Source organism: Bos taurus, chromosome 7 (assembly GCF_002263795.3).
Source record: "Bos taurus isolate L1 Dominette 01449 registration number 42190680 breed Hereford chromosome 7, ARS-UCD2.0, whole genome shotgun sequence".
NCBI lineage: Eukaryota > Metazoa > Chordata > Mammalia > Artiodactyla > Bovidae > Bos > Bos taurus.
This window is the reverse complement of record NC_037334.1, coordinates 96,303,957-96,325,916: the sequence shown is the minus strand read 5'-3', so window position 1 is coordinate 96,325,916 and position 21,960 is coordinate 96,303,957. Positions and strand designations below refer to the sequence as shown.

General features: G+C 39.0%; 1 protein-coding gene across 2 annotated transcripts in view; it reads right to left on the bottom strand.

Moving 5' to 3' along the window:
• The window catches only part of ERAP2 (endoplasmic reticulum aminopeptidase 2), a 52,821-nt gene extending 31,165 nt beyond the window's left edge, over positions 1-21,656 (bottom strand). The window contains exons 1-6 of one of the 2 annotated variants that reach the window (XM_005209760.5): positions 21,554-21,656; positions 18,475-19,169; positions 13,576-13,714; positions 9,912-10,046; positions 6,934-7,054; positions 1,318-1,472 (exon numbers count right to left, since the gene is read on the bottom strand). In XM_005209760.5, the coding sequence (XP_005209817.1) occupies positions 1,318-1,472; positions 6,934-7,054; positions 9,912-10,046; positions 13,576-13,714; positions 18,475-19,031 (1,107 nt within the window). In that variant the 5' untranslated portion in view covers positions 19,032-19,169; positions 21,554-21,656. 2 annotated transcript variants of the gene reach the window in all.
• Positions 21,657-21,960: the final 304 nt, after the last annotated feature.

Here is a 21,960-nt window from a genome sequence, read left to right as displayed (position 1 = left end):
TAACCCAGCATTGAGAGTCTTAGCCAGGGCTTTATGCGGAGGACTGACATGGCCAGATGGAGATTAATGGGAAGACAAAATAGTCAAGGCAGAAACTCCAGTGCTGCTTCAGCCCTGGACTCTTCGTCTTCATGAAAGAGAAGCTTTCAAAGGAAGGCCTTAAGGCAGCATGGAGCCTCAAAAGGAGAGTTCTCTGCTTATTTCCCTATGAACACTGGGTAGAAAATTAGGGATCCCCAGACTCAGTTAAGTGTTTGTGCTTTAGAGCTTCCAGTGACTAATAATCCAATCCCCTAAGATGAGCTGGTGGGGAGATGCTAAACCAGAGGAAGCTGTTCATATGCTCTCAAAGTACAGCGCTGAGCATGGCTCTGGGTTCTTTGTCTGCTGCTTAAAACAAACAACCTCTCTTATTACTATGGTCATGATAAAGGATAAAGTTAAAAATTAAAAAATAAGAGATGTTACCAGTTTCTACAATTGAATGATATGTGCCTATATGGTGAAAGAGAATTTCTGGTGTCTTTAATAATTCACTGCATAACAGGGAACTTGCAGAAATAAAACAGAATGAAAAAAAAGTCTCTGGTATCTTAAGAGCTGATTTTACTGTTTCATAATTGTATGTAATACCAGGTTGATAGACAGGCCTTGGAAATGTTATTCTGTAAGAAATGGTGGCAGTGGTGGTCACTGTCACTACGGTGACTAGCTAACACTTACTGAGTACCTGGTGTGTGACAGACACAGACACTTATCTGTAACCCTCACAACAGATTCAAGAAGCAGGAGCTATTATGAACTTAATTTTATAGATGAGGACACTGAAGTTTAGAGAGGTAAGTAGTGCGTCCAGGGTCAGGAGCCTGGGAGTACATGGACTTGAAATACTTCATTATGGCCAAATAAACACAAACTCCAACTGAAGGGAGCTTGATTTTGTCCTAGACTGGAATGCCACTGTACTAGAGGGTGTATGGGGAAATAATAAAAATCTCTATTTGTAGGGGTTTCTAGTACTGTGCTCTATGTACCTGTATGATCTCCACCCTTCTTTACTAAAAGACATTTGGAGGCTTTGTGCCTTGAAAGGTTTTAGAGGACATAGTGGCCAGTTCTCCTGTGATAAAATTCTTGTATGAGACCCATAGCCTAGAGATTGAACATTATGCTACTTGACATATAGTGTTTGGTTTGAGGATTCCTAAGGTCCCCCCTGGAAATAAGATGACATGATTTTACATTGTTTGGGGAATACTGGGGGTGTTCTGCATAATGCTCTTTGGAACCTAAGAGAATGCCGTGAAAGCCAGGTACCTGGTGTGCTAGTTCATGGGCTATGACCTTGGTGACCCATAGTTTATCAGAAGTAGAAGAGGTCTTGGGGTCAAAGAGCAGTGACGTCTCTCTGTACGTGATGAGGCCCCAGTTTTCCATGGCTCCACTTGCAAAGTCAGGAATGGCAACAAGATCTGAGAAATAAGAACAACCATACTTAATCATTACGGCTCCTACACCAGAAGTGGGATTTGCTTCCTTCTTAACTATGCTATGATCCTTTCAGTATATATAAGCAGACATTCTGAAAACACTGAGTATCTTTTTTTCTTAACACTGATATGCTGTCTTGTAGTTGTGGAAAATAATCAGTATCCATCATCAAGCAGAATAAAGTTTATTGGTAAAGTTTTATTTCTAGGTGAAGTAGCCTAGTGACATAACCATTGTTTCCTGATACTAAACTGAAATTACCTTAGGTGCATTACTGCTGAGAAAATCATTCATTTTAAAACATTCATATTGTATTTTATATTAGTATTACAGAAAGACTTTAAAAATATAAGGTATCAAATGATCTCTAAAATATTTGGATTCAACAAAACATATAATGAACTTATTTCTATAAAAAAAAGAGAAAATAAGGGATTTTTAAATTTCAGGAAAACACCATTTAGAAGCATCTCTATAGTCAATATTTCAAGCACATATAGCCTCTTAAGTGTCCTTCTAAGGCAGTAAAGGGAAAAAACTGTAGGCATCAATTCTTTCTGACCTCAATTTCCTTTTTACTGTTAATATTTCCTCTACTTCTTGACAAAATTTTCGAGAAAAAATGTAAAATTTAATCATCTTTTAGCACCTCAGATATAATGTATATTCAGTTCAGTTCAGTTCAGTTGCTCAGTCATATCCGATTCTTTTAGACCACATGGACTGCCGCACACCAGGCTTCCATGTCCATCATTGACTCCTGGAGCTTAATTAATATATACCAATTTATATCATGTCTCTGTGAGAGTATATATATACATACATACATATATATATATATACCCTTTGCCGATGAATTCATATTGATTAGAAAACTTCTGGCTAATATTTAATCTTAGACTTCTTTTTATTTTGCCAAGTCATATCGGAAAAAAAACTGTTCTTTGGCTGAAAAGCCAGGTAATTAAAAAAAATAATAATAATTTGAAATAAATCAAGTCACTTGGCTTGAAACTTCACTGTCTGGAATTCAGTTCAGTTCAGTTCAGTCACTCAGTCGTGTCCAACTCTTTGCGACCCCATGAATCGCAGCACACCAGGCCTCCCTGTCCATCACCATCTCCTGGAGTTCACTCAAACTCACATCCATCAAGTTGGTGATGCCATCCAGCCATCTCACCCTCTGTCATCCCCTTTTCCTCCTGCCCTCAATCCCTCCCAGCATCAGGGTCTTTTCCAATGAGTCAACTCTTCACATGAGGTGGCCAAAGTACTGGAGTTTCAGCTTTAGCATCATTCCTTCCAAAGAAATCTCAGAGCTGATCTCCTTTAGAATGGACTGGTTGGATCTCCTTGCAGTCCAAGGGACTCTCAAGAGTCTTCTCCAGCACCACAGTTCAAAAGCATCAATTTTTCAGCACTCAGCTTTCTTCACAGTCCAACTCTCACATCCATACATGAACACTGGAAAAACCATAGCCTTGACTAGATGGACCTTGTTAGCAAAGTAATGTCTCTGCTTTTGAATATGCTATCTAGGTTGGTCATAACTTTTCTTCTAAGGAGTAAGCGTCTTTTAATTTCATGGCTGCAGTCACCATCTGTAGTGATTTTGGAGCCCAAAAAAATAAAGTCTGACACTGTTTCCGCATCTATTCCCCGTGAAGTGATGATACCAGATGCCATGATCTTCGTTTTCTGAATTAGTATTGCTTAATTCTAGTGGATAAAAGCAAATGTGTATAATGCAATCAAAAAGTAAACTAGCACTAATCAAGATTAGTATTCATTAGCACTTCAAATATGGGAATTATTCTTTTTCTAAATTTCATCAATGATTTTATATTTGTTATATTATTTCCCAAAGCCATTAGAAATGCTTTTATCTGCTCTACTTTTTCTTTTTTTAATTTATTTTTTATTGAAGGAAAATTGCTTTACAGAATTTTGCTGTTTTCTGTCAAACTTCAACATGAATCAGCCATAGGTATACATGTATCCCCTCCCTCTTGAACTTCCCTCCCCTCTCCCTCCCCATCCCACCCCTCTAGGTTGATGCAGAGCCCCTGTTAGAGTTTCCTGAGACATATGACAAATTCCTGTTGGCTATCTATTTTACATATGGTAATATAAGTTCCCATGTTACTCTTTTCATACCTCTCACCCTCTCATCCCCTCTCCCCATGTCCATAAGTCTGTTCTCTATGTCTGTTTCTCCATTGTTGCCCTGTAAATAAGTTCTTCAATACCATTTTTCTAGATTCCATATAAATGTGTTAGAATATGGTATATATCTTTCTCTTTCTGACTCACTTCATTCTGTATAATAGGTTCCAAGTTCATCCACCTCATTAGAACTGACTCAAATGTGTTCCGTTTTATGGCTGAGTAATATTTCATTGTGTATATGTACCACAACTTCTTTATCCATTCATCTGTTGATGGACATCCAGGTTGCTTCCATGTTCTATTATTATAAATAGTGCTGCAATGAACAATGGAATACATGTGTCTTTTTCAATTTTGGTTTCCTCAGGGTATATACCTAGGAGTGGGATTGCTGGGTTATATGGTGGTTTTATTCCTAGTTTTTTAAGGAATCTCCATCTGTCTTCCACAGTGGCTGTATCAATTTACATTCCCACCAACAGTGAGAGAGTGTTCCCTTTTCTTCACACCTTTTCCAGCATTAATTGTTTGTAGACTTTTTGATGAGGGCCATTCTGACCAGTATGAGGTGATATTTCATTGTAGTTTTGATTTGCATTTCTCTAATAATGAGTGATGTTGAGCTTCTTTTCATGTGTTTGTTAGCCATCTGTATGTCTTCTTTGGAGAAATGTCTGTTTAGGTCTTTTCCCCACTTTTTGATTGCGTTGTTTGTTTTTCTGGTTTTGAGTTGTATGAGCTGCTTGTATGTGTTGGAAATTAATCCTTTGTAAGTTGTTTCATTTGCTATTTTCTCCCATTCTGAGGGTTGTCTTTTCACCTTGCTTATAGTTTCCTTTGCTGTGCAAAAGCTTTTAAGTTTAATCAGGTCCCACTTGTTTACTTTTGTTTTTATTTCCATTACTCTAGGAGGTGGGTCATAGAGGATCTTGCTTTGATTTGTCATCGAGTGTTCTGACTATGTTTTCCTCTAAGAGTTTTATAGTTTCTGGTCTTACACTTAGGTCTTTAATGCATTTTGAGTTTATCTTTGTGTATGGTGTTAGGAAGTGTTCTAATTTCATTCTTTTACATGTAGCTGTCCAGTTTCCCAGCACCATTTATTGAAGAGGCTGTTTTTCCTCCATTGTATATTCTTACCTCCTTTGTCAAAAATAAGGTACCCGTAGGTGCATGGGTTTATCTCTGGGCTTCCTATCTTGTTCCACTGATCTATATTTCTGTCTTTGTGCCAGTACCATACTGTCTCAATGACTGTAGCTTTGTAGTATAACCTGAAGTCAGGAAGCTTGATTCTTCCAGCTCCATTCTTCTTTCTCGAGACTGCTTTGGCTATTGGGGGGTCTTTTGAGTTTCCATATGAATTGTGACATTTTTTGCTCTAGTTCTGTGGAAAATGCCACTGATAATTTGATAGGGATTGCATTGAATCTGTAATCTGGTAGTATTATCATTTTCCCAATGTTGGTTCTTCCTGCCCAGGGACATGGAATGCCTCTCCATCTGTTAACATCATCTTTGATTTCTTTCATTAGTGTCTTCTAACTTTCTGTGTACAGTTCTTTCATCTCCTTAGGTAAGTTTATTCCTAGATATTTAATTTTTTTGTTGTTGCAATGATGAATGGGATTGATTCCTTAATTGTTTTTTCTGATTTTTCATTGTTAGTATATAGAAATGCAAGTGATTTCTGTGTATTGATTTTGTATCCTGCAACTTTGCTAAATTCACTGATTAGCTCTAGTAATTTTCTGATATTATCTTTAGGGTTTTCTATGTACAGCATCATGTCATCTACAAACAGTGAGAGCTTTACTTCTTCTTTTCTGATCTGGATTCCTTTTATTTCTTTTTCTTCTCTGATTGATGCAGCTAGGACTTCCAGAACTATGCTGAATAACAGTGGCAAAAGTGGCCACCCTGGTCTTGTTCCTGATCTTAGGGGAATGCTTTCAGCTTTTCACCATTGAGAATAACGTTTGCTGTAGGCTTATCACATATGACCTTTACTATGCTGAGGTAGGTTCCTTCTATGCCCATTTTTTGAAGAGTTCTAATCATAAATAGGTGTTGAATTTTGTCAAAGGCCTTTTCTGCATCTACTGAGATGATCATATGGCTTCTATCTTTCAGTGTGTTAATATGGTGTATCACATTGATTGATTTGCATATATTGAAGAATCCTTGCATCCCTGGAATTAACCCAACTTGATCATGGTATATGAGCTTTTTGATGTGTTGCTGAATTCTGTTTGCTAAATATATCTGCTCTACTTTTTCTTAAGCTGGATGCTTCCTTTCAGTTAACTTTATTTTAAATGCATTCATTTCATATGGTCTTTGAGGTTGCATTTTTCAAGAACAACTTAGGACTGTTGATGGCTGTTATTTGATCTTTCCTTGATTTTTGACAGAGGACAGCAATGGACTGTGGGCAACCTGATTTAGTATGTCTGTACTAGAGGGTACATAGAGCCTGCACTATAATGATACCACGAGACTCGAGAACTATGGGAATAAGCCCCTGGACATGTCTTCTCATAGTCCTTTAATTCTCTAAGAAAAACTGCACGAAGTTGGTCAGAAAAGGGGAAGAAGGACATGATAAGGTGTGTGTTGTCAAGTCCCAAAGGAAAACAATGTTTTGTCACTGTCCGAAACTCTAAAAATTAATCTATATGTCATAATATTTGTCAGTGTTTTTATATATTCTGCAATATCATAAAAATCACAACTTTTATTTTTTAAGATAGAAAATGGAAACCAACAAAGATGGGCTATTTGCATCTTCTCATATAAAGATCAACTACCACCACATTCAAATTATCTATTTCCTCCAAATCTCAATCTCTTTTTTTTTAAATGTATGTGCCACAGTCTTATCTTCCAGCCTCAAACACTATGTAGATAACAGATGGAGGGACAGTTTTCAGCTATTTACATAAACCTTTGGCAACTTTTATAAAAGATTGCTAGTCTTATATGAATATGATATAGAAGGAAATATATGCTCCAGAAATTCATCCATTTAAATCTAATATAAAATGCAGATATTTTAATATTAAACCTGATAAAAGAATAGAAAAATGAACCCAAGTACTTGGGTTTCTCATAAATACTTTATTTTCTATACTCAAAGACATCTCTCAGGTATAAATTACTGCTTTCTGGGCTAACTGAAGTTCCTCATTGCTCATTTTAATCACATATAAAGAGGGATTAAATCAAAGCAAGTTCTAAAAATAATGACAATGATCTAGAATTTGAACCTACCCAGTTTGGGGAGTGGATAGTGGATATCAAAGTAATTTTCATAAAAGTCCAGCAGCTTCACTGATGCTTCCAAAGCATAATGTGTTTGACTCCATTTGTCTGGGGATGCATAGATGGACACCTGGGAAATTTGGTGAGAAGAATGATCTTTGAATGACAGCTCCTTGGCATGACTCCATTCCTAATAACCTTCACCCAAAAATGGAGACTGTATTTTTCAAGAAAACCTCCAATTAAAATAAATAAATTAAAAAAAAATAAAAAAAAGAAAGTATTGAGATACCATTAAACATGTCATCAACAGAGGGTAAGTTGTTCTGTAAAGTATTAAAGAAAAAGTCCCTCTTGAAAACTTTAGACAACCCTGTACTTTCTGTTACAGTATATTCCCTAGGTGTTAATCTGTACATTTCAAGCTATATAAACCCTTCACATCATGAGAGCTCACTTCAGTTCATCAAGATCATGTATTCCAGCCCTTGAGAATTAGCTTTCCAAAATGATGAGCACCAAAAGAGTTTCAATAAAACATTTGTATTAGGTGGAAAAGCCTTCATTAACTTATTGGAGCCACCCTCTGTTGTGTTTTCTTTATTTTTTTAAATTAATTTATTTATTTTTAATTTATTATTATTATTATTATTTTTACTTTACAATATTGTATTGGTTTTGCCATACATAATCCACCACAGGTGTACACGTGTTCCCCATCCTGAACCCCTCTCCCACCTCCCTCCCTGTACCATCCCTCTGGGTCATCCCAGTGCACCAGCCCCAAGCATCCTGTATCCTGCATCGAACCTGGACTGGCGATTCATTTCTTATATGATATTATACATGTTTCAATGACATTTTTCCAAATCATCCCACCCTCTCCCTCTCCCACAGAGTTCAAAAGACTTCTATACATCTGTGTCTCTTTTGCTCTCTCACATACAGGGTTATCGTTACCGTCTTTCTAAATTCCATATATATGTGTTAGTATACTGTATTGGTGCTTTTTTTTCTGGCTTACTTCACTCTGTATAATAGGCTCCAGTTTCATCCACCTTATTAGAAGAAGCACATATTTTAAAAAATAGATTAATCATAGTGGTGTTTTTATTTCCCAGGGCTTCTGTGAGGATTCAAGAGGTGAAACATGGAGTGGTATTTCTGACTTGTCTGAAGAAAGATACCAGGGAAACGAAAGATCCCCGCAATGAATGCTCTCAGTAACTTAAGATCATGGTCCTAAAGAAAACCCAAAGCTGTTGTGTTTTCTTTAAACTCAAAAACGCCCAGATAGGTTCACTCTCTCCCTGCACAGTAACTACTAGCTAGTAAGTGGAAAAAATAAAGTTAGATTCCAATTTTCTTGGGTTTCAAGTACAGTATTGCTTTCATTTCATAATCTGCTTTCATGCTCTGAATGAACTGAAGTCCCTCAGAAATTTTATAAGAAAGATAAGTTAATGGCCACAGTACCTTACCAGGCACTGTGCTAAATGTATACTTGTAAAACATGTAAAATCTAACTTGGTCCTCTCAGACACCTCCTGAAGTAGAAGCTATTTTCTTCATATTAGGAGTGAAGCAATGAAAACACATGGAGATTAAATAACTTGCTTCAAGTCACGCAAATGGAAAATTGTAGAGCTGGGGTACGAACCCAAGGAAACTGACAGGACCCTGTCCCTAAAGTAAAGTGCAGTCTGACGTCACACACACCTATATCTATCTACATATATATCTGTATGCAGCAATGCATGTAGACACATTGCTGATAATATATATCTGCGTATCCATAGGTCTAGTATGTATGGAAATTATAATCGATGTTTTATTGCTATTTTTCATAAGCACTATTTTATGGCTCTTTGAATATATTTTTGTGTCTGTAACAGTTCCTCAGGGTAAGGAGTTCTTTTTTATTTTTCATGTATTCATTGATATTCACAAAACTTTATCAGATAATTATTGTGTGTGTTTGTGCTCAGTCACTCAGTCCTGTCTGACTCTTTGCGATCCCTGCCGGGCTTCTCTGTCCATGGAATTCTCCAGGCAAGAATACTGGAGTGGGTTGCCATTTCCTCCTCCAGGGGGTGTTGCTGACCCAGGAGTTGAGCCGCGTCTCTTGTGTCTCCTGCACTGGCAGGTGGATTCTCTACTGCTGCACCACCTGGGAAGCCCCAGTTATTGGGTACTGTAACTTTTTGTAAACAATGAATGCTCTAAAAATGATGAAGACCTCCTTTCATTAAGGAAATAAAATTATAGAAAACAATTGGAAACAATGTAAATGTCCTAGAATAAGATGCTGATTAAAAAATCCGTATGGTACCTCTATGCATTAGAGTACAGTACTATGCAATCATTAATATTATAGAAAAGTACTTAATGCCATTTAATTTTTATAGCATATTATGGTGAGCTAGGAGAAGGCAATGGCACCCCACTCCAGTACTCTTGCCTGGAAAATCCCAGGGATGGAAGAGCCTGGTAGGCTGCAGTCCGTGGGGTCACAAAGAGTCGGACATGACTGAGCGACTTCACTTTCACTTTTCACTTTCATGCATTGGAGAAGGAAATGGCAACCCACTCCAGTGTTCTTGCCTAGAGAATCCCAGGGACGGGGGAGCCTAGTGGGCTGCCATCTATGGGGTCACATAGAGTCGGACACGACTGATGCGACTTAACAACAGCAGCATGGTGAGCTAAAATAATTGCATATTATTTGAAAAAGTATATATTGATTTATACAGTATATATTGTTATTATATACAGTCGTATACTGACAGACTTACAGAAAATACTTGGACTACACCAGGACACGCCCCCGTAGTGCTCACAGGTTATTTTACCTTTTATCTCTCTCCATTTTTGTAAATAATATATTTACATGATATTTTGATAATAAGGGGGGAAATTTTAAAGAAGAGCTCATTGCCTTCAGGACACTATTCTGCACTGTGTATGAAAAGAGAACTCAAACTCACCTTGACCCCTGATGAGGCTGTACCACTCACAGAGGTGAAATCACAAACTATGTAGGCTACCAGGTAGGTACTCATTCTTACAGTAGTTTCAAAATGATCTTCCAAGAGGCCTCCTTCGAGTTCAATCGTCTTAACCTACAGGAAGGGAAAGAATCGATATTTGAAAACTGGAGTATTTTATAAGAATGCCTACGATGCAGGCTATGTAAGTTAGAGGAGAGCTTGATGTTCTGAAGGATGTGTGATGTCCATATAGATTAGAGGACTCTTCACAACATTCTGTGGCTTCGCCTCCCTCTATTTCTTTTATCTCTAGACTTCCTCGAAGACACAATGTGCTACTTTAGGGACCTGAAAATGATGCCTATTTTGTTGTTTGAAAGCATAGAAATATCTTAGATGGTTCCGTATCATCTCCAACACTGGCATCAATTCAACATTTGTACTTCTAAGCAAAAGTGCCAGAGAATAGTCCCTTCCCTTTGTTACATAATAAATAAAATTTCTGCTGCAGAAGGAAATGGGAAGCAGAACTGTGCTGGATGTTTTGCATCATCTTTTAATCCTTCTATTATGTGTGTATGAGGTAGGTATAATTTGATAGGTGAAGAAACAGAGTCTCAGAAATGTTAACTGATTGCCCAAGATCACACGGCTAGTTTCACGGTAGGACCAAGATGTCGATGTGGCTGTGTGACTCCAAAGACGTTGCTCATTCTGGCACTTGCTGTGTGACAGCTTGAGTCATAGCCTTATTTTATCTTTGCTTCATTGATTCAGCCATGAAAGCAGTCAGGCCAAGGAGGTCATTAGTAATTTAAGCTTCTGCCTATCTACTGAGGAAGTAAAAAATTTTAAGTCTATAGACTGGTCAGCTGCATCCATCAAATTCACTGAGTAATTACTGAATTCTATCTTTATTTGCTCCGGATAGCTGGTTCCAAAGATGGTCTTCATCATGGTATAATGCCCCTGAATTCTGAAAGGACACAGATCCCGTTATCTGAAAATACCACTTTCTTCAAACTGGTAACAAGTCTTCAACTGGCTTCTTGCTCACCCCCTCCAAATCCCTTTTAAGGCATCAGGGTTGTGGCAGTGCTAACCACAGATTATTAAGCATGTTTTGTGTGTTTGTATAAGATTGCAGTTTGCTTTGGCGAGAAAAAATAGCTTGAAAGATTATAACAAACTGCCTAGCCCATGTCAATGACAAATGTTTATGCTATTAAATTCTACAGAATTTGATTCTACAGAATTCTATCAAAAATTCAATTCCTAAGTTCCAATAACGTAGGAAACACTGACCAAGTACCCTAGAAAAAGTGGTAGTATATATAGGGCTTTAAGTTTCACCTCTATCTGAAAGGTAATTTTGTCCAAAAACAATCTCCTTTGTAAGGAGTCTGATTGAACCACAGTTCTATGGGTACATTCCCCTAGCAGAGGAGAGGTTATGGTAGGGGCTGAGGAGGGGACACTATTATTGTGGTCCTCTGACCAAGCTCAGCAGCAAAACCAGTTAGTCAAGAGTATAGATGGGTGAGGAGAGGAAGAGTAAAGATTGTGGGACCATGGAGAAATGGGTCTGTGACACTGGACAGCTGGTGGCAGGGCTGGTGAGGAGACAGGTGGGCATTCCCTGTGAGTTATCTCTTCCTCCCAGGTAAAGATGTAGCCCATGGAAGCTGAATTTGGTTCAGGAACCTGGAGTCACTCATGTAGATTAGCATTGCCTTGAATAGAAGTGTTTGCGGTGTTAGCGTAAGTTCTTCCAGGATGGTGATGTAAGCTCCAAGTATAAAACACTTGTTGCTAGAGAAGGATTTAGCTGTTTTCTCAAGTTCGGCAGGATTCTACTTACATAGCAAGTGTCAGCAGCAGGTGTGTGTTCCCTTAAGGAATGAAGGGGACAAAGGAATGCCCCAGAGATATAGACTGCCTCTCGTAGCACTTGGCTGACTCCTCACCTTCTCGTATTCTTAACTTGTATTCTTTTCTTCTCAAAATAAGCTAACTGAGAATGTATTGTGTGTTACTTCTCACCAGTCCACAACCCATCTTAAGTGCCACAGGTATTATCCAAAGAGTATGATCATAGCATTCCTTCAGCTCTCTCTATCCCCCCGTTTGTTTTTTTTGGATAACCAGCGAAGCTTGGGTAGGGCATGTCAATATGGAGCAGAAAGTTAAGCCAGTGTTTACTGAAAAAGCCATGATGTAAAAAACTGGCCCAGTCAACTGAAGCAATGCAAAGTTCAAGGATTATATAAAATATTTTTAAAAATTTCACTTATTTTTCTTAAATATGAGACACTGAACATTTCAGAAAGTTGAAATTCTAATATAACAAAATGACAATTTATGTTTGTATCACATTTTAATTAAAAGGCATTACTATTTGTATTTTTACTTTATCCTCCATGATGATTCATGTGAAAAATTATAGTAATAAAAAGCTGCCAGGAAACAGACTGAATGGCCCTTAAATGAACATTCCATTAAAAAGAAGACTTGGAGTTAAGCAGCAAATCCTTTTTACCTGAAAGGGAGTAGGCTAATTAAATTGCTGTCTGCATGATCATGAAAAAAAATGGTGGGATATATGTCATGTGGAGTGTGTTACTTTCCCCCTTGATCTGCTCTGCAAGCATTTCAAAGCAAAAACTTTTCCAGTGTTAAACAGAAATCTGGGGGAAATTCAGTTTCTAGCTTACGGACTCATCTCCTGCTTTATCCACAGAAGACGGTCACTGAAGAGGGCAGAGAGGAAAATGGGCTGGAGTCACTGGCTGGGTTATGATGATCTGGCTGCTTCTGAGCTCATCCTCCTGAAGCACTGTCAGGAGGGCCTCTATTTTTATCCAACTTTCTAGGTAGCAATGGAGAAATATTTTACATTTTGTTCAACAGCAAAAAAGGCAAGTACATCATTAGTGAGGAAATATCAAATAAGACTCAAGGGTCTACTGTGTCATTCAGAGTCTCTGCATTTTGAGCATAAATATGAGCCAAATAAAAGTGTTCAGAGGTCTCTTTCAATTAAAAAGTTTGTAGCTTTTCATATGATTTTCAAACAATTTTCATAAATAATTTTAAGGACTACTCTTGGAACTTAAAAAGATTTCTAAGTTCCATCACAGACTCCTAGATCAGGATTTGCAGGATGGGCCGATGGAGCATTCTCTAGATCCTTGCTACTTCAAATGTGGTGCTTGGATCAGCAGCAGTGGTACCACCTGGGAACTTGCTATTAATAAAAAGGCAGAATTTTGAGCCTCACAGCAAGGCCAACTGAATCAGAACCTGAATTTTAATAAGATCTTCAGATGATTCATCTGAACATTAAAGTTTGAGAAGTGCTGTTCTGGGTGATTCTGAATTTCATCGCTGGCCAAGTAACACTGATTTAAAAGAACACTGCTTCCATATAAACACAAGTGAAATATAGATCACTTTCTTTAAAACAAAAAGTTTCTTATGTAACAATGCCCAAACAGAATGATTTTAAGATATAGACGGATTGGAGTTATTATGCAATATGTAGATGGAGTAAGAACAAATTAATGGCTGAAGTCCTGCAAACAAAGCAAATATTAAAACACAGCAAAAACCAAAGTTCATTTTGAGAACAATTTCCCAAATTTTCTGAACGTGGCAATACCTTTGGCATGTTGGAGAGGGCAATATGTCTGCTCTCTCTTCTTATCTTGATTGAAAAGTTGGCTTTGAACAATGGTTCATCAAAGCAAGGGAAAGCCATTCGTGCCTCGGTTGGCTCAAAATCCGTTACTGCAATCGTTCTATGAAAAGAAGTACATTCCAGTGGGAATACATAAGTGAAATCATAAAAGAAAGGGAAAGAATTTTATCTTCAGAACACAGCTTATCAAACCTGGAAATGATGTGTTTGATTTCTCAAACTATAATCTTAGTGATTCTTAGTTTTTGAAGAAAATGAAGGTAAAATTTGTTTCAGTTCAGTTCAGTTCAGTCGTTCAGTTGTGTCCATCTTTAGCAGCTGCCAATCATAATAACACACTGTGCCGGGCACTCCATTTACATGGCTGTCTTCATTATTTATGGCAGATAAGGATATTGAGGCTCTGAGAACTTAAGTGACTTTACTAGGATTGTTACCTAGTATTGACAAATTGCTGAGATAGTGAAAGGTTGCTGCTGAGCCGTGAAAGACGCCGGGATTCTTGGCTTCTGGAGGAGAGGAATTCAACCTGGGGCCAGTGAAGAGGCTTGAACGCTCAGAGTTTTTGTGTAATAAAGTTTTATTAAAGTGTGAAAGAGATAGAGAAAGCTTCTGACATAGACATCAGCAGGGGGCAGAAAGAGTGCCCCCCTGCTAGTCTTTAGCTGGATGTTATACAGCTACTAGCAGGCTGCTAATTAGAGAAAGGAAATGTGTCAAAACTCAAAGAGACACCAGGCGCCTCACCCACAACATGCGTTTTGAGATAACATTGGCACAAAGTGAGTCGTCCCAGGCCATGAAATCTTGAAAGGCAGGTTTCCAAGCAAATACATGGTTTCATTGACATAGATTAGGAGAGCAATTGTATGAGGAAAACTTACTGGTTTGTCAAGTCGGTTCTGAGTCTTAGGTGGAACCAACTTGAAGACAGAGTCTAGGGTAAATACATAGTTCATTAACACAGCTTAAGACAAACATGTCCATAAGAAAAATGCACTGGTGAGCTCAACGTGTGAGAAAAGTACAGTTCAGGTGGGACCAGGTGTCATTATGGCAACACAGAATTTTAAAAGAAACCTCTTTTTACATTTGCATAGAGAAGGGGAAAAAACTCACACTTGTAGTTTGCTTCCTCCTGCTGCTTAAGAGAGAGATAAAAAAATGTCTGACACTTAAAGCCTATTTCCTCCATTTGGAGACCCCTGACCTTCCTGCCTGTTACCCTCTCAACAGATATGCCCAATTTGACTTCAAAATTGACTAGAAGTTAGTAGTTTAGTATCATCAATAAGCCTGAGCAGGTCTCAATCAGCCCTTTGAATATTTGTGAGATGAGTGATGTCTTAGGTTGTGTTCCCAGGAAGCAGACCCTGATTTATGAGAACATGCTGCCCAAGAGACAAGAAGTAGAGGAAGCAGGACAGGGAAGAGGAAGAAGTCAGGCCAGGTGCTGCTTTAGCTTCATCCCTGGGCAGCTCTGCATGGAAACTACATCTTCAACTTTCCTCCCACTAGAGGCAGGAGCTGGGCTAAGGTTCCTCCTGGAGGACCCAAGCTCCACTTAGACATTTCTAGCTCTCTCTACTTGCAAGCAAAGCAGCTCCAGTTTTCAGACTATAACAGGTAGGTAGGTATCCTGGCAAACCTCTATACCCCATCACTTTGAAGATGTTTGAAATGGTATAATTACAAATCTATTCTTTGGACCTGAAGACTTTAATTAGGAAGCCAACCTAGAGAGCATACTGCCACTGGAGGAGGAGGGCAGAATAGAAAATCTCAAGGGACAGAGAAAGGGTGAGAAGGACCAGGAGGGGACTAAAGAGGAGCTGCTAGGATAATTTTTGCCTCAGTTTAATTCCCTACTTCAGACCAGAAAAGTGAGGCTGGGATCTAACTGTCTTATCTGGGGCCTGGATGTTACTTGGATTTGGTAGCAGGTCCTACACATTTAAAGGAGTCCCAAGTACCTGGAATAATTTTTATTAATGTGAAATTTTGGTTTAGAAAGTCTAACACTGAAAAAGTCAAAAGTTTAAGATTTTCTTTGCTATTTACACAATTAATTTTAGTGCTGCATGTAAAGTAGGCACTTCCTGCTTCTCAAAGAATTATTGTCGACTGAATTATTTTTGCATTTTAACTTGTGTGTGTGTGCGCATGTGTGTGTAAATAAGAAAAAGAGAGACAGAGAGGTCATAAAATCCACTGACATTGTCCTGCAAATCATCTTACACGTTAAGACCTACTAGGTAACTGAGTTTGAAGAGAGCTGACATAATAATCGTAGGACGAGTTGGAAATAGCCTTCAGTTAATTATGAGAGACATGCTGGAAAGTAGTTACTTTTCAAACTGCTACTCTAAAAAACAACCCTCTCTGCCAACAGAGGTCTGTCTAGTCAAGGCTATGGTTTTTCCAGTAGTCATGTATGGATGTGAGAGTTGGACTGTGAAGAAAACTGAGTGCCAAAGAATTGATGCTTTTGAACCGTGGTGCTGGAACAAACTCTTGAGAGACCCTTGGACAGCAAGGAGATCCAACCAGTCCATCCTAAAGAAGATCAGTCCTGAGTGTTCATTGAAAGGACTGATGTTGAAGCTGAAACTCCAATACTTTGGCCACCTCATGTGAAGAGCTGACTCACTGGAAAAGATCCTGATGCTGGGAAAGATTGAAGGCGGGAGGAAAAGGGGATGACAGAGGATGAGATGGTTGGATGGCACCACCGACTCAATGGACATGAGTGTGGGTAAACCTTGGTGATGGACAGGGAGGCCTGGCTTGCTGCAGTCCATGGGGTGGCAAAGAGTCAGACATGACTGAGCAACTGAACTGAACTGGTCTCCCTTGTCTCCCTAAATGATATCCTTAAAATGTATTTCCTTTAAGTGAAGGTTTTGTCAGTTGAGAAAGTGAAATAAATCATCACTAGTCCTGTGGCGCCTCAGTGAGGAGTTGATAATTTTCCTATCCAATACTGTGCCAGATCTGAGAACAGGCCTCTGAGAACTGAGGATACAATGAGGGGAATGCATTCCCAGGGGGAGGGTAAGAATGGGCTGGGGACGGGCTGTCCTCAGTGGACTGCTGGGGGCTATGGGGTGCATGCGTGAGTCCCAGAGGGCAGTAAGCATCTGGGGTGGGGAAGGGGAGAGGAGACACTGTGGCAGGAGACACTGAGCTGCTAAAATCACCTACCAATACCCATTCCCCTTCTTCAGTTTCAGCAGAATCCTGATTTTGTTCAGGAAGACAATGTCTCTAGTTAAAAGAATCATTTCTCCAAATTCTCTTGCAGCTTGGTGGGCACATGACTCGTTCTGATCTAGTTGAAATTACTGGATGAGAAAGTTTGGGAAAAGGTGTCAGACTCGACTGGAATGTTTCTTTTAGCATTTTTCTCTTTCCCATTTCCCTGTTTTCCTGCCTGGAATGTGAATTTGATGCCTAGAGGTGCAGGAATCATCTTGTATTAAGAGGAAAGTCATCTACCAAAGATGGCTAAGCAGAAAGTTAAAAGGAGTCTAGGTCTTGGATAATATTAGTGAACTCTGGAGCAAACCTGGGAGGCTCTGCTTCCAGATTTCTTGTTGCATGAGAAAGACACCCCCTTCCCCCTGTATGCCAAAGCCATCGTACTGGGGGTTCTCAAATTGTCAATTGAAAGCAACCGAAAAAAAGAGGAGAACACCAAAACCAGACTCCTTTTTACCCCTGAGATGGACCCCGGCCCTGGACAGCCAAGTCGGTCATCCCCCACCATGAGGCATCATTGATTCCTCTTGCCTTACATAACCAGTGTCAGCAAATTCTGTTTTACCCTTCTTTGGAACAAATGCCGAATTCAATCATTTCGTAAGAAGCACTATCAGCCAGTCCAAAGCAACATCCTTTCTGACCCGAACAAGAACAACTGCAAGAACCTCCTGAAAGATGAGTTTGCTTCTACCTTTTCCTCTCTATAATCTACCATCAACATACATGTTATCTTTATAAACCATACCTCACATCAGAATTCTCCAATGACTTCCCATGGTCCCTGAGTCAAAGCCTAACACAAGAGGCTCTAAGTCTCTGCATGATCTGACCTCTCTCTCCTCTACATCTCTCCCTCACTCTCACTGGCCTTCATCTCTGAATTACTCCTGCCTTACAGACTTTGCACTTGCTGATGCCTTTCCTGGGAACACTGTGCGCTTAGGTGTCTTCAGGATTGTCTCCTTTAAAAAAAAAGTTCAGATCTCAGTTTAAGTATACTTCCTCCATAGCAAGAACTTCTCTGACCACTCAGCTAAATTATTCCAAATTCCTCGTCTATATCTCGCTACTATACACTCAGTGCCTGGAATGGTGCTGGCACATAGCATGTGTTCAGTATGAGCTGATGGAATAGACTATATTTCTCAGTTCTCCAAACTAACTTGTTCCTGCCTCCTGGATCTGAGTTATGCTGTTTTTGGGCAAAGTACGTGATCTCACTTCCTCCCTCCTAACCCAAATCTTACGCACATTTCCTTTTGGTCTCAGATCAAGGCTCACCCTCTTTGAGAAGCCTTCCATACTTTAGCTCTCTCTGCACGGATCATTTCCCCTAGCAGATAAGCATGTCAATCTTGTCATAGTCAAATACTGGCCTTTCCTGTTGGTTATTTTTCCTCTAGCAATTTATGCCTCTGCGTTCTGTCTTTTCATCTTTATTGTGACTTACTTTAGGAATGGCAGAACTTCACCTTCTGAGTTTTCCAGGTTTTTTTTGACTTTTCATAAATGGCTACTGAAGCTTGCTCCTGGTAGAGACATAACCCATGAGGAAAGTATTACAAAAGACTGTAAACAATTGGAGCTGCCTCTTACCTTGTTTCACCACCAAGAGTTCTGTACGTGCTTTTATAAAAGCCTTCAAAACCATCAGCTAGCTTGGCCTGGAAGTCAATAGCCACGGAGTATCTCAGGTGAGCCCTAAGTTTCTCTGGAACCAGCAGGGCAATTTGCTGATGAGCAGGATAACTCAAAACAGTTAGGTTTTCCCCTGGTTTCTTGTATCTCACATCCTCCTCTGACTGAAGAGAGGCATTTAAGATTTCAAGATCTTTGCTGTGCAAGATGATGAACTGGGTAGCATCTCGAACCAAGACTTCGATCTTCTCGGATGCAACGAAGTCCAGGGAGGTGAGATTTGGGTGAATGAGAAGGTCATAGTGGAGGGGAATGACCACAGTGGGGAGCCTTAGCTCATGCCAAGGAAATATTTCCCCATTGGTGGCTACTGGAAAAGCCTTGGGGTCCTTATTGAACTGATCAATAGGTGAACTTGTGAACTGAGAACAAATACATATTTGGGGCATGATGACTGCTGAGCAGTAAAATACTACGTAAATATTAAATATTAATTTTCTGCATGAATTAGCCATGATAGAGGAATAGAATACTAAATCAATTTTCCGGAAGACAAATGTTCAGGCTAAATCTAATAGTCCTCCATAGCACCGTGTTGGCTCCAGTTAGGTCACTCAGGATCCGGACAATATGTTTCAATAAACAGATTTAATCTAGAAAGAAAAAAAATAAGCATGTATAGCATGAAAATAAAAACATTTCAATTCATAAATAAAACCTTAAAACAACAAAAGGATATATGTGAAAGGGGAAAATCTACTTTGTCATAATGAGGCCAAATCTCCACAAAATAAAGTGGAAAGTGAGCTATCATCTGGTTATTACAAATAAACATTTTTAGAACTCAAATGAAAGGACTCTGCCTTAAAATTGCATCTGTGGAATCCCCTCTGCATTCCTGTGCAACGAAGAGATGGTAGGTGTGTAAAATCATTGCATGCTGAGCGTTTTTAACATTTGCCCACATCATTTCACGAGTGTGTCTGGACATCTGAAAGTAAACTGCACAGCCGTCTCTATTTCGTCTTAATAAGTCATGAAGAATAGTCAATATTCTTGGGATACTAGATATTACTATCATTAATGGCATTGAATTTCCCCTCTTTTGATAAATAAGGTTGGCTGAATGGCCCTATTCTATAGAGACTTTCCTGGTGGCTCAGAGGTTAAAGCATCTGAATATGGGAGACCTGGGTTCAATCCCTGGGTCGGGAAGATCCCCTGGAGAAGGAAATGGCAACCCACTCCAGTCTTCTTGCTTGGAGAATCCCATGGACAAAGAAGCCTGGTCGGCTACAGTCCACGGGGTTGCAAAGAGTCGGACACGACTGAGCAAGTGAAGTTGCTGGTATACAGAATACTGTTAAAGCTAAACTTTTATTTCAGTTTATTTCCAATATATCAAAAACCATGGAAATAAGCTTGGATTTATAATATTCAAATTGATTATTAAGTTATTAACTAATGTTAAGTTACTTTGGTCTTCATCACAGGCTACCTTTGAAAACACAAATCAAATTGAACTCACTGCCTCTGTAAATAAAACTAAGGCAATTTCTTCTCATTAGAAGGGTAACACTACAAAACATATAAAATAAGGACAAACAATATACGTTGTAGTTTAGGTATTCAGTTCTGACACCCACCACTAAATAATTTAGGTATTTAGTTCATTATACCCAGCATGTAATGAATGTTAAACATTAAATTATTGTGATTATTATAACTCACATTCTGTGGCCTAAATTGTGGAACTTCTCCCCCATGTGTAGTATCTAGATATTAACATCTAGTATCCCAAGAATACTGAATATTCTTCGTGACTTATTAAGACAAAATAGAGACACCTGTGCAGCTTACTTTCAGATGTCCAGACACACTCATGAAATAATGTGGGCAAATGTTGAAAACATTTGCCTCTATTTACCTCCTCCCTGCTTCACCTTAAACCCATGAATGGCTCTCTTTCCATTTCCTTTTTTCAAATCAGTAACATATTCTTTTGATTTAATTGTCCAAAGAGTTACTGCAATTTGCAATATTAATCCAGATCAACAAATATTATTGAAGAAGCAAAGAAAATAACGGTTAAATATGGTTGAATAACAACACTTCTGCCCTCTTTTTTAGACAAGTATTAAATTATTGCTACCAAATCCCGATGTTCCAAGGGCCTCTGATACATAAAACCATAACTGGTCAATTAGCTTGAATTTCTGATGATTTGAAAAATGAAATAACTTGTTTGTTAGGTCCCAGGCCTGGGAATCAGAGTGCAAGGGTTCCAATTCTAGCGTCATTGTACTTATGCTGAATGATCTTAGGCAAATTTTCTGGTTTTTTTTTTTAGCATCAGTTTCCTTACCTATAAAATAGTGTAATGATTTACACTAACACTGGGAGAATTAAGTGAAATAGTTCACATGAAGAATTTGGCACAGCACAGCAACTAGCATACAGAAAGCATGTAATGAATGTTAAACATTAAATTATTGTGATTATTATAACACATTCTCTGGCCTAAATTATGGAGCCTCTCCCCCACGTGTAGCAGACACACCAAAGGAAAAGTATATATATATACCTATATTTCTTTTTTGGTAAGAGAAGAGAGAAAGGCCTCAATATTTACTGATGTGGCCTTTAACTTTAGAACTGGTAAGAATTTTAAAGGCTGGCTAGAACGAGTTCTCAGTGAGATAAAGAAACTGAGGGTGAGTGTGTCTCCCAGAATCAACAGGAAGTCTGAAGCAGAATCAGGACTGAAATGTAGCTCTCGGCCCATTTGTCAGAGGAGTTTCCCTTATATGGTGCTTTGCTGCACTGAACAAAATACACGGAGATAGAAGATCCAAGAACTGCAGCAAACATTTGGGAAAAGCTAAGAGACTCTCCAGAAGAGAGTGAGTCAGTCAAATGGATTCTTAAATCTCATCCTAACTGCACATTCGTCCTAAAACAGCAGTGCCAGATACACCCACCTTCCCCAGATCCCCGGCTTAGATTACAAGAGCCCCTCAACACAGAAGTTTTATACCTTCAGTTCAGGTCATTATTCTCACTGAAAGATGAGGATTTTAAGACAGATTCAAGAGAAATGTTGCTGTGTTACCTCAATCCACGTCGTTGCAGATTTGAATGGAGGGGAACTTATTTCTGCTTTCACTTTCTGTTCCGGTAGGATTCAGAACTTTGCATAACTGCAATGAACAAGCAGCTTCAGAGTAAAAGCCAGACCACGGCAAGGCCAGATAGGACTCCAACACCCCAGCGGCTGCTGCTCCTGCTGTTTTATCTTCCCCACCCCCGTGTCCCCAGGTGCAAAACCTTCAGAACCTAGCTTTGTTTTATTTTGATGCTGGGTTATTTTAAGACACCATATTGAATTCCTCCCCGTGCTGTGTCCCTATGTCTTGCCACTCTCACTCTTCACTGAACCCAGGG